Raw genomic sequence first — 19,644 nt, forward strand, 5'->3', positions numbered from 1 at the left:
TCAAATGAGTTGATTCTCTTCCTATCCATTTTCTTCACTACCCAGCTTTCACAACCATATATAGAAATGGGAACTATGATAGCATGGATCATCCTAACTTTAGTATTTAATGATACATTTTTATACTTCAGGATCTGCTCTAGTTTCTTCATAGCTGCCCTTCCAAGTCCTAGTCTTCCTCTGACATCTTCTCTACAGTCTCCATTCTGATTCATGACTGAGCCACGGTAGAGAAAATCTATCTAAATGTCTTCTTCATCTACTTTAAAGTTATGTAAATCATGTGTAGTCATTACAGTGGGTCCTTGTTATCTGTTGGGGTTTAATTCCAGGACTGCCCCATGGATAACAAAATATGTAGATGCTCAAGTCCCATTAAATATAATGGCATAGCAAAATGCTGTCCCTTATATAAAATGGAAAATCAAGGTTTACAATTTGGAATTTATACTTTTTTGAATATTTTCAAACTGTGGATGCTTGAATCCGTGGATAAGGAATCTTTGGATAAGGACAGCCGACTGTATTTTTATTAATGTTTTTAACTTTTTACCTTTTCTTTGCTGTGGATTTTTAAAACTATGTTTGTTTTATGTGTTATAAACCATCAGGATAATAGCTCCTACCATGCTTGCTAATGTATACGGTATTTTGCATATGCTTTATACACTGGATGATGGAATGTGCTACACCATTAGTGATGCTTATCTTTCTTGCAGCTGGGCAATGAGTGGATGTGGAGGAGAGGGAATATGAGCAGTGAGTGTTAAGTTCAATTCTATGCCAACATTTGGTACTGAGAGGATGAGAGTGGAAGTCCTGGGGGCAGGACTGTTTTGGTGTGAGGATAAATGGGGTTCACACGTGTGAAAATGTTTGAACTGCTAAATGCTTTTAATATGCCATGTAACTGAAACGGCCTCAGTCCTGACAACATTGTTATGCTGTGAACAACTTTAGTTTTATGAATAAACCTTTCTGAACCTGCTGAAGCATGTGTTTATAACTGAAGTTAGCCAATACATGACATAAACCATTGGGGGGAAAAGGCACAATAAAAATGAACATAAAATATAGATCCAGCATGGTGTAGTGGTTTGAGCGTTGGGACTAGGACTTTGGAGACCAGGAGACAAATCCTGGCTCAGCCATGGAAATCCACTGGGTGCTTTTGGGCAAGTTACATGCTCTCAGCCTCAGAGGATGGCAATGGCAAGCCCCCTCTGAAGAAACCTGTCAAAAAAACCCATGATAGGTTCACCTTAGGGTTGTCATAATTCAGAAATGAGTTGAAGGCAAAACAACAAACAAATAATATAATAATAACAACAACATGGCCAGAATCAAGCCGTTTACCACCCTTGCTATCCTTTCTTGACTACTTCTCCTAATATTTGGGACCATTTTCCCTAGCATTTCCTTCACTTCCTAAAGCACACAATCTCTCTTGAATTTAACCGTCATGATGTTTCTCCTGAGTCCCTTCCGCTTCACACAGTACTCTCCCTAGTCCTTAACACACCTCTCTATGATGCTTCCATCCCAGCCAAACTGACAACCTCCTCTTGCCTCACAGGAACCGATCTTGAAATTTTGCTTCCCAAACAACTAAACACTTTGTGACACCTGTTTAGCCAATTCTTATTAGAGTTTTTTCAAGTATAATATAGTCCAGATTTATTCATTTATGAATTTCCTTTCTTTCTTTCTGTTTCAAATATCACAAGCAGTTTCACATTCTTCAGGAAGTGGTTAGCCCAAACTTCAAATCTGTGAATGAATGAAAAATATGCTTGACCACACCTATGAATTTGGGCATTTAATACAACTTTAAAACTTGGAGCATCCCTCCCGAAACCATTGCCCTCCAGATATGTCACACTATAGCTGCCCTCAGGCGAGCTGGGGATGATGGGAACTGGAATTCCCACGTATCTGGAAGGCGTCACGTTGGGGAAAGGCTATTTGATAGAAGACAAAAATGACTGTGCTGTATCTGACTGGTTTGGAAAAATACAAAAATCCAATTCTGAAGAAGTGCAGATAAGGGGAGAGCTCTGGAAGTGCCATCAGCTTAGCAAACACTAAATAATGAACAAGGCAGAGACTGCCTGGGGTGTGATAAAACACTCCATTAGCCGGGCTGGTTTTAAATGAGTGATAATTGTGGCAGAGACACAGAAAAAAGGTTATTGAATTTTTATCTGCAGGAAGGGGAGACTTTTGACAGACTGAACACAAAGTCACCCATTTCAGTTTGTACACTGTTAGAAACAGTTTTTGACTTTTCAAGTCTTAATCTCAAATCCTGGCCAAACCAGAAGAGCATTTTGGTGAACAGGGCCTCTTTCAACACTCCCACCTCCTAATGCAGCAGACCCAAGTTGTTAGGCTTACATCTTCTTTTTCACTGACTATTTTGGATCCATTTCAGACAAGAGAGAAGCAAATCCCCTGCTTATAGGACCCCGACGCCTCTTTTCCAAGATTTACCTTAGATGGGGATGGAAAGATAAATCTATTGCATAATCATTTAATGATAGCAAGCTTATGTACTTAATAAAACTCCTTAACAGAAAATCCAATAGAAAAACAAAAATCTCCTATTACACAAGTTGTTTCTGGTGGCTTTCAAAATAGCTAATCTGCTTTTTAGGCCATGAGAGGGTGCTAGATTTCTTTCCTATTTCCATTTCCATTCTGCAACGGCTCCTCTCCATTGCCTTTGCTTGCTGCCATCATCGTGGTGACTTGCCATGTCAACCTGTTCACATTCAACAGCCCCCAAATGCTGTATCTTGCGTTTTCCAGTATAACATCCCTTCTTTTCCTCCAGTCTTTGCCTTCACAGATACATGCTCTGCACTTTCCACATTACCTTCCAAGCAACCCTCCATCATTTCCCTCCTTCCTTGTCTTGTCTCACTTGATGCATCTCAGAGGTCAGTGACTGCACCATTTTTTAGCCTCCCAGCCAATACTGATGGCACTTGCGGCTCTGAACAAATGTTGAATGCCAAAGAGTCCTGCTTCCTACAGTAGCCCACCAGAAGGCCCAGAGGCCAGGTGTGAATGGAACAGCCTTCTCCTCTGGTGTGTCCACACTGGTCCTCAGAAGCACAGAATCATAGTGTTGGAAGAGACCCCAAGGACCATCCAGTTCAACCCCATTCTGTAATGCAGGAAAACACAAACAAAGCACTCCTCAAAGATGGCCATCCAGACTCTGTTCAAAACCTTCACAGAAGGAGTTTCCACCACTCTCCAAGGCAGCGTGTTCCACTGTCAAACAGCTCTTACTGTCAGGATGTTCTCCCAAGTGTTTAGATAGAATCTCCTGTAGCTTTAATTCATTGCTCTGTGCACTACTCCCTGAAGGAGCTGAAAACAAGCTTTCTCCATCCTCACTATGACATCCCTTCAAATATTTAAACATGGCTACTTTCTCTTCTTCAGGCTGAACACAGCCAGCTCCCTAGGTCTCTCCTCATAAAGCATGGTTTCCTGACCCTTCACCATGTTGGCCACACTCCCCTGGTCATGTTCCAGCTTGTCAACATCCTTCTTGAATTGTGGTGATCAGAACTAGACACGATATTCCAGGTGACATCTGATCAAAGCAGAATAAAGTGGCACTATTACATCACTTCTAGAAACTGGTATTCAGTGATTATCTGGGCACAATTCAAAGTGCTGGTCATGACCTTTAAAGGCCTATACAGCTTGGGCACAGACTATATGTATCTCCTTCTATGAACCTGCCTGACTTCTTAGATCTTTGAGGAAGCCTTTATCTCTGTTCTGCCACCATCACAAACAACTTTGGTGAAGATGAAGGAAAGAGGCTTCTCACTGGCTGCCCCCGACTTGTGAGATTGCCTTCCTGGATAGGCTCAGTGAGCTATTCAACTATTCTCTTTCTATTCATAAGCAAAGACTTGTGCTCCTCCTACTTTTGCTCTTCATGAGGAGACTGGAGCTACCACAGCAAAAGAGAGGACTGAGGGGACTCTTTTGGTTGCCCCTCTGGCCATCTCCTCACTCCCTGGTGCCCCCCCCCAGACTGGGTGACACCAAGTATGGGGGTGCCACTGTTGGTATCTACTGGGGTTTGGTTCCAGGGCCCCTCCCCACCTCCTGGGTGGATAAGCTTGAGGGCAGGGAATCGTCTAATTAAAAATAATAATTGTAAGCCGCACTGATAGCCTTTAGGACTGAAGGGCGGGGTACAAGTACTCTAATAAATAAATAAATAAATAAATATACAATTGCATAGTTAAATGACATCCCTTATATAAATAGCAAAATTAAGCTTTGCTTTTTGAAATGTGTGTGTGTAAATATTTTCAAACCATGGTGCAGAATCTGTGGATACGGAGGGCTATTGCATATTGCAACATCTTGTGGCAATGAATTCCATGTTGTGTAATAAAGTGCCCCAACTTGTTGTGTTCTGCATATGTTGGACTAGAAATCCCATCAACTACAACTAGCATGGCAGCTGGGCCTGTGATCTGGAGGTGATGGGAGTTGCCATCTGAACATATCTGGAAGGCACCAGGGAGACTGACATAGACAGTGATTTGATCCAGAGGGGTTGTTCTCACATCCCTAATTTCTCTGAAGATCACTCACTCTGTGCCACTGGGAGGTTGGAGAAAGCGGCCTTCATACGACCAGAGAGCCATTCCAAGCTTTCATGCATGTTGGCCAAAGCCTTCAGGTCACTGACGTCACGAAGAATCTCCTGCTGGGGAATCAGTTTATCTCCTAGGTTCCCAATGAGCACTTCAGATTCTTTGCCAAAGGCAGTCCTGGAACAAAAGAAAACAGTACAAGGCACATACAAGAAATGTAGCACATGGTTAATGAAAAGGGGGAGAAAATCCACCCTGTGAAAATGTGCTTCAGAGGCGTGGAGAAATGGAAGCATCCATGTCAGGGTACAGTAAGTCTGCTTTGGATTTCATTTCAGAGTCCTCCAAATCCTATCCTCATATGGTTTCAGCTTTGTGAAACATTTCTATAAAACCTGATATAAATCTTGGAGTGGTTTACCATTTGCTACTTTGGGGTATTTCTGATGCAGCTGTATGTCACATATACTCTGATTGGAGCCCATGAAGATCCTATACCAGCCTGGAAAAGTTATCTTTTTTGAACACCAGCAACCAGAATCCCCTAGAACATCATGGCCAATGGTTATGCTGATCAGACATCCAAAACAAAACAAAACAACAACAACCCACATTCAAGTGCTGTAACAGTTTGCCAGGTACAGTACTCTTAATTCCTGGATAATTTGAATAAATTCTTGAACATAATGAGTTGGGTCCAGACCAAGTTAATGATAGTTTAAATTCCTTTCAAATCCAAGGCACTTAAAACTCATCATGACTAACCTTTAGTCCAGATCCAACTCATTTTTGTAACATTTCAAATATTTTTATCCTGCTTTTCAGCTGACAGCTGCTTCAAGCAGTTCACAGCCAGACATTTAAAATAATAACCAAGAAACAGTATTTGAGAAGAGTAAATGGCATAGCAATCTAGCAATCCATACTCTTTCTGAAAGCCCGTGAAGGAGTTTGACTAGATTCAACCCCACGCCAGGCTGTCTCCTAACTACATAAAAGGGACAAGAATTCCTTAACATAATTTTCCTAATGGATTCCAGTAAGTTGCACTAAGAAGACTCTCATTTATCGCCAGGGATTTCTAAAACAACTTAGGAGCTCATGAAGAGGCTTTTCCAGCTGTCTCAGGGGGTGGGCAACTGGACAGAGAATGCTAGCAAAATTGATCCTGAGGTCAGATGGTCAACAATGAGTCATCCGCTAAAGTAACACGCATTATTAAGTAACTTACTATACCCAAAGGGACCATTTAAGTATTCCACTCTACTTCCTGGTAACAAGCAAGCTCAGAGAAATTAATCCTATATATTCAAAGGATGTGAGGGCTGTGTACGTACAGACACACAACCCAGATAGACTGACACATTCAAAGAAGCCATGGCCCTAGTTTGCAAGACCTGAGCAGAGCTATCCTTAACAGGTTCTCTTGGACATCTGTCATTCATAGGGTTGCCATATACTGATGCCAACCTGATGGCACTTAACAACTATGAAGGTTGAGTCTCCCTTATCCAGAATTCTGAAAATCAAAATGCTCCAAAGTCCAAAACTGTCCACATGGGTGGCTGAGATTGGGACACCTTTGTTTTCCGATGGTTCAGTGTACACAAACTTTGTTTCATGCACAAAATTATTTTAAATATTATGTATAAAATTACCCTAAGACTATGTGTATAAAGTGTATATGAAACATAAATGTATGTCATGCTTAGACTTGGGTCACATCTCCATGATATCTAATTATGTATATGCAAATATTCCAAAATCTGGAAAAAAAGTCTGAATTCCAAAATATCTCTGGTCCCAAGCATTTTGGATAAGAGAGACTCAAACTATATATGCAAACACTTAGAAGTCGCAAGGCAGTTAGCTCTCTGTCACTGACCACACTTGTAAAAGTGGATTAGGAAGACCTTACCTTACAAAGTCTTCCTCTTCCTCCCTCTTTGGTCTCAGCTGCTTGGGCTGGGCCATGTTGATCCAGTTTGGAAGAGACTTCAAGAGTCGAGTGATATCATCATCTTTTGCCCAAGATGCACTAATAACTAGCTTTTCATCAAACTGAACAATGCTCCTACAAATAATCAGAAATGGTTATATTAGGGACATTAGAACCTGGTGGGTTGAGAGACAATAAATACATTATATACATACATACATACATACATTCATACATAGAAATGGTGACATCATGATGAAGAAAGCTGAATTAATAAGTATGGACTGCCTGATTATTTGACGGACAGCCAATAACATAATTTAAACATTAGAAAGAACTACTGGGATTAAAGAAAGGTAAAAAATGGGCTTTTCAAGTGTTGGGTGAGAATCTTCACAGCTCAGGGCTAATTCCGTGCCAAAGAATGCAGGGGTTTCGGGGGGGGGGTAGTGCAGAAAGTACAAGTTTCTGTGTGGAAAACAAGTTTTCTATGCAAGAAACAATATTATCTGTGTAAATAACGACACCTCTGTTCAGAAAATTCTGCTTTCTGTGAAGGAAACGGATTTTGTTTTTTGAACATTAATGTTTTCTTGGCAGAAGGTACTTGGACTTTTTTCAGGAAACTTATATTCTGCACAGAAAATGTTATTTTCTACACAAAATCCCCATATGCTTTTTTAAAAAAGCACAGAATGGGCTCAGAATTATTAATAGCTTTCAAAGACTGCACAGGATTTGACTATTTTCTCACAGCAAGGAGAAAAATGTTTAAATTGTTTATTCTTGCTTGTGAGAATCAAACTGATGCACATTTACATCTCTAATTATAAACAATACCATGACCTACAGCAGATGAGAATTCAGTTTGTAGAAGCTCATGGGTCCAGGATACATGACTCCATTCATCCGGGATCAGTAGAATGAAGGTCTTGTGTATTGGCAGACTTCCAGAGTCCCATTTATTCACCAGTGGCAACAAAAATGACCACTCCATACCAAAGTACAGTGGGCTTTCCACATTCACTGGGGTTAGGAGCGCAAGACCGCCATGATAGTGGGGGGAAATGCAAATAACAAAAACACATTTTTTGTACCTGAGAGAACCCCTCCCTAGGAATCTCTAGGTCCTCCAGCACAAAACTATGATCAACATCCACCACACGTTGACCACAGAATTGATCTGGAGGGCCTTCAAATGCCTACACAAGACCTTGCAATCTCTAGGTCCTCCAGCATGACTACTAGCTGATGTTGACCATAGAGTCATATTGGAGGAACTAGAGATTCCTCAAGAAAGCATATTTAATCCGCAAAAGTCAAAGCTGCAAATGTGGAGGGCCAACTGTACAGTGTCAAATTGTAGAATGCTTAAGACAAAACCAGGTGTGGACGAATTGTGAGTTGCATTCATTACTTGTACTCATAACAAATCTCAGTCCTAGGCTGAATGTTCTTTAATGTTGAGTCTCTGTCTTTTATATTGGGCTTAAGTTGTTGGATCTCACAATTCTAGTAAAAAATAAAGTTAAGTCCCACAAGCCTGAAGTCTTCTCAGCCTTGCTATACACCATGCAGTTCAGATAATTATACAAAACTTTCTAATGTGCATAACTACGAAACAACTGTGTTGATGAAGAATTCTTTGTTAGTCAAAAACTTGCAGTGTTTTAGTACACTGGTCAGCTTTAGTAAAAGGTTGGACATCCTTAGTAAAAGGTTGGACATCAAACTTCATCCACCAAAAGCAAAATGGCACAGTCTGATTCTCACAATTGCCTCAGGTTTCTGGAGCTGAAATCTCCATTTCAGCCTTCACCACACTCTGGAACAATGTGCTTTCCCATTTCCTAAACTACCAACCCCTGAGCTACACCAGAAACCAACACAACACTAAAAAAGAGATAAAAGTAAAACCCGCTTTGAACAACAAATAACCCTCCTGCTCATGCTCTAGAAAATCTAGTTTCCTCCTAGTGTTCTTGACAGAACAGGATGACTAAAAAAAGAAAGAAATCTAAGTTATTTCAGATGGAAGAGACAAATTTGGTCATTTCTTCCATTTCCTTGTCAATGAACACCCATTTGCCAGAGTACATTAACCAGTATGCTTTGACTATTCGAGTCTGAAATGACAACGGCAATGAGGCTGCAACTTCTTTGGGGCATTTATTTCACAGTCAAACAAATACAACTGTTTTCTATTCAATTTTGCATTACAGAGAGAGGTTCGTTTTATCCTATGTGCCTCCTAGACATGAAGGTTCTGTAAAATTCCCTCCACCTTTTCTGCTATTTTCTAAGAATTCAAGGAAGGTAAATAATAATCAAGAGTGTAATGAGAAAGAGACTTTTGAAAAGTCACAATGCTGTGCTATAGAAGGCAATGAATTAGATATCTGTTATAGCACTAGAATCATAGAATCATAGAGTTGGAAGAGACCACTAGGGCCATCCAGTCCAACCCCCTGCCATGCAGGAAATCCAAATCAAAGCATCCCTGACAGATGGCCATCCAGCCTCTGTTTAAAGACCTCCAAGGAGGGAGACTCTATCACCCTCCGAGGGAGTGCATTCCACTGTCGAACAGCCCTTACTGTCAGGAAGTTCCTCCTAATGTTCAGGTGGAATCTCTTTTCCTGTAGCTTGCATCCATTGTTCCGGGTCCTGTTCTCTGGAGCAGCAGAAAACAAGCTTGCTCCCTCCTCAATATGACATCCTTTCAAATATTTAAACAGGGCTATCATATCACCTCTTAACCTTCTTTTCTCCAGGCTAAACATCCCCAGCTCCCTAAGTCGTTCCTCATAGGGCATGGTTTCCAGACCCTTCACCATTTTAGTCGCCCTCCTTTGGACACGCTCCAGTTTCTCAACATCCTTTCTGAATTGTGGCACCCAGAACTGGACACAATATTCTAGGTGGGGCCTGACCAAAGCAGAATACAGTGGCACTATTACTTCTCTTGATCTAGACACTATACTTCTATTGATGCAGCCTAAAATCGCATTGGCCTTTTTAGCTGTCGCATCACATTGTTCACTCATGTTCAACTTGTGGTCTACTTGGACTCCTAGATCCCTTTCACACGTAGTTTCATTCAGCCAGGTGTCACCCATCCTATATCTGTGCATTTTATTTTTCCGCCCTAAGTGCAATACCTTACATTTCTCCGTGTTGAATTTCATTTTGTTAGCTTTGGCCCAGCTTTCTAGTCTATTCAGGTCATTTTGAATCTTGATCCTGTCCTCTGGGGTATTAGCTATTCCCCCTAATTTGGTGTCATCTGCAAATTTGATAAGTATGCTCCCAGTTCTGTCATCCAGGTCATTGATAAAGATGTTGAATAGCACTGGGCCCAGGACAGAGCCCTGTGGGACCCCACTGGTCACTTCTCTCCAGGATGAAAAGGAGCCATTGTTGAGCACCCTTTGGGTTCGGCCGGTCAACCAATTACAGATCCATGTAACAGTTCCTTTGTCTAGCTCACATTTTACCAGCTTGTTTGCAAGTATGTCACTACCACTGTGTCTTTTATCCAACATTCCATCACAGCTCAAAGGTGTTGCTTGCATGTGTTAAGCACAGCAATTTGTTCAACTGGTGTGATTGCAGAGCGGACCTTCTTTCTGATAGTGACAAACTGTGTGTGGTGATGGAGATGGGTAAGCAGATGTCCTGTTGCAAGATGAGGACCATTCCTTTGATCCACTCTAAAATCCCAGTTTGGGCAACATAACATGTGGTGGTATGGGAATGGGAAGGGCATCTATGAAAGAACTAGACAAGGTCCTGAAGTGTAAAGATATACAACTAAAAACTAAAATCAGAATAATCTATGCCATTGTACTCCCCATTACCATGGATGGATGTGAGAAATGGACAGTGAAGGAAATGGATAGAAAGAAAATCAACTCATTTGAGATGTGGTGCTGGAGAAGAGTTCTGAGGATACTGTGGACAGCCAAAAAAACAAGCAAATGGGTCCTTCAACAGAACAAACCTGAACTCTCCTTGGAAACCAAGATGACTAAACTGAGGCTGTCATACTTTGGCCACATTATGAGAAGGCACAACTCATTAGAAAAGACAATATTGCTGGGAAAGGTTGAAGGTAGTAGAAAGAGAGGAAGACCACATGTCAAATGGATAGACTCAATCTGGGAGGTCATCAGCCTGAACCTGCAGGACCTGAGAACAGAGGTTCAGAATAGAGGGATCTTGGATATGTCTCATTCACAGAGTCACCATGAGTCTTAAAGGGTTAAGGTGGAAAAGATACTTTAGAGAGGTATCGTATATCGATGGTAAGGTTCCAGGCTGTGATCTGAAAGGATTGTTGGAATCCCTCCTCCATCCCAAAGCGATGAGAAGTGTATCTTTGCCTTTTCCCGCAGTTTCAGTAACAGGGTTAATCATTACCACTAGCATGACAATCTCATAATTACTTCTTGGCTCAATGGGCCACAGAGAGAGCCATCTGTGTTACTGTGCTGTATCAGGATCCCAAGAGGGGACAGAGAAGGGGGTGGAACATAGGAACAGGTGGCTGGGCACTGCTGAGGAAGGCCTAACTTCAGCCACAGCTCAGTGCCCTGAGTACACCAGACATCTGCTTGAGGCAACAGAGCAGATCCAGGCCTGTGCAGCTTCCAAAGTTGGGAGCGGCTGGCTTGCTAACAGGCCCTGGGAAGAAAAGAGCATCTGGGGGTGGGATGGGCCTTGGATTGGGAGAAATAGCTGGAGGCCATCGGGGTTAATTGAGAAATAGGTAATCACTGAGAAAGGTGCTCTGGGGACCAGTGGCCATCGGTCCTCCATTTACAAACCCAACGTTTGAAATGAAAAATGCAAGCTCAGCAGAAGATACGGCAGATTCAGCCCCAAACCCATTTATCATGAATTTATTTTCCAGTTTCTTGGCCATGTTCTAGCAAAGGTGAGCAAAATGGTGGGGCAAAAATGCCAACATTGTTTAGCTGAGAGCTTTTACTGTGAGTAACTAAGGCACAAAATCAGTATTTCAACTTATTAAAATGGGAACTTAACATAGCAAAAGCTCGGAAGCCACAAAAACCATGGTGTCATGGGCAACTGTTGAAGCAAAAAGTGTGGGTTTGTGATCTCAAGGGGTCTGGTTTGGCCCCAGGGCCAGAAGCTCCCTATTGCTGAAAAGCCTTTGAGTTAACTAGCCTAGAAAACTTTGATATGTTGCCTGATCAACTGAATATAAAGGAGTATTATGTACAGTGGGCCCTTTGTATCTGCTAGGGTTTAGTTCCAAGACCCCTCCATGGATACCAACATCCATGAATGTTCAAGTCACATTAAATACAATGGATAATAAAATGGTCTCCCTTGCATAAAGTGGCAAAATCAAGGTTTGTTTTTTGCAGTTTATCTATTTTTAAAATATTATCGAACCAGGGATGTTTGAATCTGTGGATAAACCTCCCTGTGGAATCTCGCCCTCCCTCCAGTCCATCTGCCTTGGTCCAGGCCTTGGAGGTAGAGAGGAACTGCTGGACCTCTTACCCTTTCCCTCCACCACTCCCTTCTCCTTCTATGTCATGTCTTTTTAGATTGTAAGCCCGAGGGCAGGGAATTGTCTAACTAAAAGATTGTATGTACAGCGCTGTGTAAATTTACAGCGCTTCATAAATAAAGGTTGATAATAATAATAATAATAATAATAATAATAATAATAATAATGAATCTGTGGATACAGAGGGCCAACTGTACTTACTTTCTTCCTCTAATGTCCTCATTATGGTCTTACAAATAAATGATACAATGACTTCTGTTCGTATCTAGTAGCTGCTGCTTAATTAAGCTGGCCATTGATTCTGAATGTTCTTTTACTTTTTCCTCCTCCTATAATCTGGGACTGGTCATCAAAACCAAGGCTGTCCTAATTACTCCACAGCAGGTAACCTCCTCTGGGAAGAACTGCAAGGCAGGATGGATGCTGAGCAAGGACAGAAACAATAGAGAAACAGCTCACTGTGGTCCAGAGATCTCCATCTGCATGCTCCATTTGCACAGCCCACCTCCTTTCTTCCTGTTCTCTTTACAGTAAAGTAGTGTCACCTGGATTATGGGACTCCTGGCTCACTTGTATGCCAGGCAAGGTGGGATTTGCAAATCAATGACCGCAAGAAAGAGGACACATGTGATGAACACAGGGCAGGGTTTCTCTCTTACTGTCTTACTGATACAGGAAGCGAAAAAGTCAAATGTGGCAATTTCTTTGGCAAAACTTTCATATGTCTTCTCACTATATTCAGCATGCAAGACCCACTGTTATTTTAAAATGATGGCAGGAAACCAATTAAAGATAATCCTACAGCCGATTAACGGGCTTTTAATTGATTCGCTACATTCCAATGCACTTATATATTTCAATGCTTAGATTTCAGCATTTTACACACACACACACACACACACAGAGAGAGAGAGAGAGAGAGAGAGAGAGAGAGAGAGAGAGAGAGAAGGATGTTTTGGAAGTTTTTGGCCAGGTCAGATTTTGAAAATCAACCTGTATTTGGACAGATCTTGGCTCATAGCTATTTATCCATTAAAAAAGTATCCACAAAAGACCAAACTCTTAATTAACTGAGTGGGTTAGCCAGGGTTGTTTTCCTGAATCAAAACAACAATCTCTCTTCATAACTTAATACTAACTAACTGAATATATATCCTGTGATATGTACTTCTACTTGTTCCATAAAGCTGAGGGTACTTATGGAAATGATATGGCTGCCATATATACAGTTGGCTTTGCCTTTCTAGATCCTTTCCAGATTCTTCTTCTCATGCAGACATTGCATTGATATTTGGTAGTGGCGTGATGGAGAGGGGATTGCAGCCTGAAGTGGATCCCTGGAGGTTGCCTGCCTCTATTCTAATGTATTTAAGAATGTGAGCACATGGGAAACTGATGGATTCTAATAGATTCAGGAAGGCTTACACAGAGCATCTGTTGGGGTCTAATGAATTAAAGAAGGTATGCACATGGTATCTAGTGGACTCTCATGGGGAACTGATGGATCCTAGTAGACTCAAGAGGGCATCTGATGGATCCTGATGAATTCAAAAAGGTGTGTACAGAGGGATCTGATGAGTTCTAATGCACTGAAAAAGGTATGCACAGAGGATCTGGTGGGTGCTAATGGATTCATGGAAGGCAAGGTAATTTTTATAGCAATGCTGCAGTACTAGGCCAGGAAACAGTGACTTGCTCAGTTACCCAGTGAGGTTCATCATGAGTAAGACAGGAAAAGTTCTTCTGGATCAGGCCAAAGGCCTGTCCTCCCTTTCCTTCTGGGATGAGCCAGAGGCTTTTGGGAAGCTGATAAGGAAGACATGGATATGACAGTGCTACCCTGACACTCCCCTCCTTCCATCACACCCAGCAACTGTCTTTTGACACTAATGTAGCTGCACACATATAGCTGGACTCTGGCACTCTCCCAGTTGTCACATGGCCAGAAGGAGGAGGTGCCAGCATGCAAGAGATACCCCTCCATACCAACTGAACTAAGAACAAAATCAGAAAAATGCATTTGAGAAGGTGAGTGAAACATAGTAGGGAACCTAAGTACTAAGCCTGATTAATACTTGGAATGGAAGACCACTGGGTAATGTAAGGGATCCTCCGGAAAGGCCTGAAACCTGGAGAGCTGAGGCTGCCAGTCAAGGTTGACAATACTGGGGGCAAATGGACTATAGATTCCGTTTAGTAACATGTAGCTTTCTTATTCTTATATTCCTTTATCTGTCCTAAATCTACTACCATTCAGTTTTGTGGCATGACCCTTGAGATTCAGTACCACATGAGATGAATAATTGTCTCTCTATAGCAAGTTCCTCACACCAAGTATAATTTCAGAGATCTCTATGATGCCTACTACCTTCAAAGCAAGATGTTTTAGATATTCCTTGTGGGAAAGGCAACAGATTAATACTGTACAGAGGTCTCTCATGCACCCCCAACAAGACTTACCTGTAGGCCACAGTGCAGGTGTCCTTGTACTCCTGGAGTTTGATGCACACCATGTTGAGGAACTGGTCAGAGTACGCACTTAAGTCATGCATCAGATTCATGAGATCCTGGACTGTTTTTTCCACAATCACTGTGCTCTGAACAATCAAGAAAACGAAAGGAAAAAAAAAAAAGAAAACACAAGACCAGGAACATCAGTGAGCCTCACTCAAGACAAACATTTCTAAAAGCATTCCCAAATACATTTCAAGCAAGGAAACCAACAAAACAAGTCACCGTATTTAAATAAAGCAACTGATTTGAAAAGCATGAGAATCAGAGTGTAGCTACACTGCAGAAATAATGGTGTTTGACATCACTTTAAGTGTTGCAGCTCCATCCTACAGAATCCTGGAATTTGTAGTTTTGCAAAGTCTTTAGCTATCTCTGCCAAAGAGTGCAGGTGCCCCACAAATCCCAGGATTCTGTAAGATGAAGGCAAGGCAGCTAAAGGGGTGTCATTATTGCTGCAGTGCATACAAACTGGTATTGTGTTGACCAGGAAGGTGAAGAACGGCTCTTTCCCAGTCAACGAACAGCAGATGGCAAAATAATTAGCACTTCCTTATAGCAATGCTAGAGCCTTTTGATCTTGGTGAATTTCAATTTGGATTGACTACAACACAGAGCAGGACTGCATACATTTCTGCATGTGTAGTTTGTTACATACAGATTGTGCTAGTCAACCTTGTGCTGAAGTCAACACTGCACAACTCAATGTGCACACCCACCTTACCACCAAATGTTCTATTCCATCCCATCCATGTATGCAATAATGCAATTCCATATCTATAACTTTGAATTGAATGTGGACGTCTCACATGGGACAGGAATATCTAAGTACTTCCCTAAGTGGACTTTTATATGTGTTTCTGAATGTCCCAGATATTGTTGTGCAACTCTAAATGTAGTGAAATATATTTAAACATGCAATTTATGTTAAAATAGTAAAAATAATTGGTTTTTTTTGGGGGGGGGGGGGGGTTGGCGGGGGGGATAGGAGCTCCAGATGTTGAGCTTCAATTCCTGGGAAACCCCAGGGAGCCTGATCAATGGTACATCTCACTAGAATGTCTCAATCCATTCACTTCTAGTTCACCATCAGCATGGATTAGAATTCTTCCTCACAAGTGGATGGATCCTGAAGGGAAAATGACCATGCTGGCTGAGGAAATTCTAGGAATAGTAGTCCAGGAAGTCACTTCCCTGAGTTTTGGGTATCACTACATCTTTGGGCTAGGAATTTCATGAATAAATTTCAGCACCTTCAAGAGAAGTCCATTCTTTCTTCTCTCTGGAGTCTACCTGTTCTTTCCATGTTGCTGCATATACTCATGTACAGGTATAAGTCTAAAAATTTAAATCCAAAAATCAACCCCAAAAACCTGGCTTGACTTATCCACATGTCAATGTAAGTACTATCTCTTAGTACTTATCAAAAAAGGAACCACTCCCTTCTCTGAGTGGCAAAAGGCAACAGCTCAGTACATCCCAGATGAACCTAAAAGAAACACGAAGCCCTCTACTCTGACCACTATGGCACTCCTTCTGGCCTTTTTGAATGCTAGGGAGGAAAATAGTGGCAGTGGCAGCAGCTCAAGGAGTGCTTGAGAGTCAAAAGGGTTGGTGCTTCCTTTAGGTTCTTCCTGAATGGACGAAGCTCTTGACTTTCACCACTCTACTCAAGCTCCCTCCTCATCTATCCAGCCTTTAGAGTAAGCACAAAAAGTTATGCCTGCCAAAATTCTGTATGTTCTTTCGCATCATTTTCCTTTGCCCCATCCTTTACATCCTTTTTTATATATCCCTAAGTTTTACCCTTGACCTATCCATGGGTTGTATCAAAATCCCTAATTTTGACTTATACATGAGGTCAGCGTATACACCAGTTTAAAGTTGGCCATTCACATTTGCAACTTGGACTTTTGCAGACTGGATTATTTGTGGTTTTGATTAATAGGAATCTCTAGCTCCTGCAGCACAACTCTACCAGAAGTTGTGCTGGAGAACCTAGACGTTCCTAGAGAAAACACTTCTCTAGGTATTTGTGAAGACCCTCCAGCATGATTCTATGATCAACTTCTGGCAGAAGTTGACCACAGAGATGCACTAGAAGACCTGGAGATTTCTAGAGAGGTGTTCTCCAAGATCAAAAGAATAGTGGTTTTTTTTAAATTTGCTGTTTTTTTCACATTCACGGGGGTCCTTTATCCCTAACTCCAGTGAATATGAAGGGATCACTGTAAATGGTAAGCTCTATCCCCTTCCTTCATAAAATGTCCACCTCCTTTTGTTGTATATCTCTGTAAATCAGAAAGCCCTGAATGCTCCATTCCAAGTGTTCCACCCCACTGAACATGTTGCTCCCCCCAAATCTTCTTCATCTCTAATGTAACATTTTCAAGTGTGTTTTGGCTGGAGAGGGAGATCAACAAAATCCTTTGAAAGCCTCCCCTTCCTTCTCTCTTTCACCTGACCATCCCTAATAGGACATGGCTTCACTCCATGGTTCCCCAGTTCATTGATTCTGTTGTGCCTTTCCTGTCCAGAGCAAGCAAGGCCTGCAGGCTCTGCCAAGGTGATCTCAGTTGGCTTTCCAGCATTGTGTATGCAACCTGTGTACTTGTACACCTCTCCTTTGCGTGAGCTGTGCTGCTGATGGGACGGAGCTAAAATCCCAAGGTAATATTAGCCTCACAGGCAAGGCAGGATTATTTCCTGAGCTGTGTACTTAAAAGCCAAGAGGCCAAGGCATCTTTCCCAGCTCTGCTAATGTTTGCATATTGAATTCAAGTCCTCCAATAGATTCCATCGACTGTGACAGGTGAGGTATTCCGATTCCCTCCACCTCCCTCTTCCTTCCTGTTCTCATTGCAAAAGCAAGAACGCTGGACATTTTTGCATTTGAAGTTGCAAAACCTAATCAGAGTCAAAGCGAGAGCCAATCCACTCCCCTTCCCTTCTTGCCGAAGCCTGGCTTCCTTCTCGACATTGATTTTAAGATTAAAGCGCCGCAAGAAGGACCCAGATCCATAATACTGTTCCTGCAGATTTAGCAGTGAGTGACAGGAATTGATTCTGTGCTTCAGCCCACTCAAAAGAATCAGGAAGCCGCATTATTGCTCAGTGCTGCAATGTGGCCCTTTGCATGTGTGGCACGTTATCCCGAGGAAGGCTTGACAGTCGTCAAAGGCACTTTGTAGAAAGTGTCCTTGGCTGGGAAGAGATTGCATGGGGTGGGGAGAAGGGGGGAATAGACTTCAACTTGGCTCATGGGTTTCTGTTTCTCAACTGGCCTGCGCAGCTCAAGAACTAAAGGTGTCCCCTGCTTCATAGCCTTCTTCTCCTAGTCCAACCCAGTCTCCAGAAAAGTGGCATTGAAGCAGGCAGGGTGTTTGTGAAAGGTCACATAGGCCATGCCACTATGAGCGAGGGCACCAAAGCCTTGGCTAAGGGCACAGACTGTGTACGTTTGGCATCTGGCTGGCTGGACTACATCTCTACTATTTATTATTTATATCCCACCATTCCCTCAGCTCAGGACTCAAGGCAGCTTACAACAGATTGAGAAACCACTTGGCCAAAAATTCACAAAATACAAAAGTTAGAAAGAGATTGAACAATTAAAAAATTACAAACTGTTTAAATATAAACCATTAGACACAGACACACAAGCACAATAACTAGAAAAATCCAGCACATTGTTTAGCTGGCATGGGTCTTCTACAATAAATCATCAAATACCAATTGAAACAGAAAAATCTTCTCGGAAGATGCCAGCCACAGCTGCTGGCGAAACATCAGGAATAAACTCTTTTAGAACATGGCCTCACAGCCCGAAAAACCCACAAAAAACTAAGAAAAATCTTTGCTTGTCTGTGAAAAAAAAAATCAGGGAGGGTGCCAGTCTAAGGTTTCTGGGAAGCGAGTTCCAGAGACTGGGGGCAGCCACAGAGAAGGCCTCGTTCCCTGTGTTCCCACCAGATGAACATGTGAGGATTGTGGGATGGAGAAGACACATGGGCAGGTTTGTAAGGGAGAATATGGTCCATCAAGTGCTAGGCAATGATGCACAGAATTTGGCTCCTGTCTCTCATAATTATTCTATCTTCTGATTATCCAACGGCATCTGTGCCAATGTCTAATAATTGTTGTGGCTTTTGTGATGGTTTACATCCGTGCGATACCGGGGGCCATATGTTTACTGGAGGTGTGGCCAATTAAATATTTCCATTGGTATTACAATGACATCAGAATGGGCACCAGTGCTTCACCACACATGATGCCACTGTTATTTCTGTCTCTCATTCCCGTTCTTCAGCATTGTAATTTGAGAGTGGTAGCGTGACCAAGATGAGGTCTTCAGTGCTGAACACTGTTTCGGCCAGTTACATGTGGCATGTTGTCTTTTAGTATCATAGGCGGGTTACAGACCGCCATTAAGTCTAGTTTACTCAGTCGTACTAGGTTAGGAATGTGCGGTGCTTCGCACCCCCTACCCTAGTACGGACTGATGTCCGTACAAATGGCGGCTCCCTTCAAGGGGGCCGCCATTGACGACGTCACGACGCGCTGCCTTCTACATGGGGCGGCGTGGATGTGACGTCGGTCGCATGGGCGCCTAGGGCGCCCTTTTCTTGGGCCAGGATGATGCGCCGTTTGGCTTCTTCCTGGTTTGCGCACGCTTTTCTTCGCTGGGCGCAGCCTTCGACGCTGCGCCCAGCGAGCAATGGGAAAGGGCCAGCGTCCCTTTCTTCCTTCTCTCCTTCGTTCGCCGCTGGGGTCCTTGGGGCTTGAAGCCCTAGGACACCCCTTTTCAGGCTGCGGGGAGCGCGTTTTTGCTGTTCCTTCGTTTCCGCTGAAATAGGCGGATTTTTGGGGCCTCAGCGGCTTGCTGTTTCTGGAGCTGGGCCCCGATTACACCGGGGAATAGGGTGCGGGTGCAGCCGCCCAAATGGGCGGTCTATAACCGCATAGGTTCTTTTCATGTGGTATTGCTGTCCTTGGCGGTCCTCCCTCTCATT

The 19,644-nt window shown here is 42.6% G+C and overlaps 1 protein-coding gene across 1 annotated transcript in view; it reads right to left on the minus strand.

Moving 5' to 3' along the window:
- The window catches only part of EXOC4 (exocyst complex component 4), a 496,793-nt gene that overhangs the window by 38,906 nt on the left and 438,243 nt on the right, over positions 1–19,644 (minus strand). The window contains exons 12-14 of the mRNA XM_042470033.1: positions 14,582–14,718; positions 6,556–6,711; positions 4,636–4,814 (exon numbers count right to left, since the gene is read on the minus strand). Of these exons, the coding sequence (XP_042325967.1) occupies positions 4,636–4,814; positions 6,556–6,711; positions 14,582–14,718 (472 nt within the window). The remainder of the gene's footprint in view (positions 1–4,635; positions 4,815–6,555; positions 6,712–14,581; positions 14,719–19,644) is intronic.

Source organism: Sceloporus undulatus, chromosome 5, assembly GCF_019175285.1.
Source record: "Sceloporus undulatus isolate JIND9_A2432 ecotype Alabama chromosome 5, SceUnd_v1.1, whole genome shotgun sequence".
NCBI lineage: Eukaryota > Metazoa > Chordata > Lepidosauria > Squamata > Phrynosomatidae > Sceloporus > Sceloporus undulatus.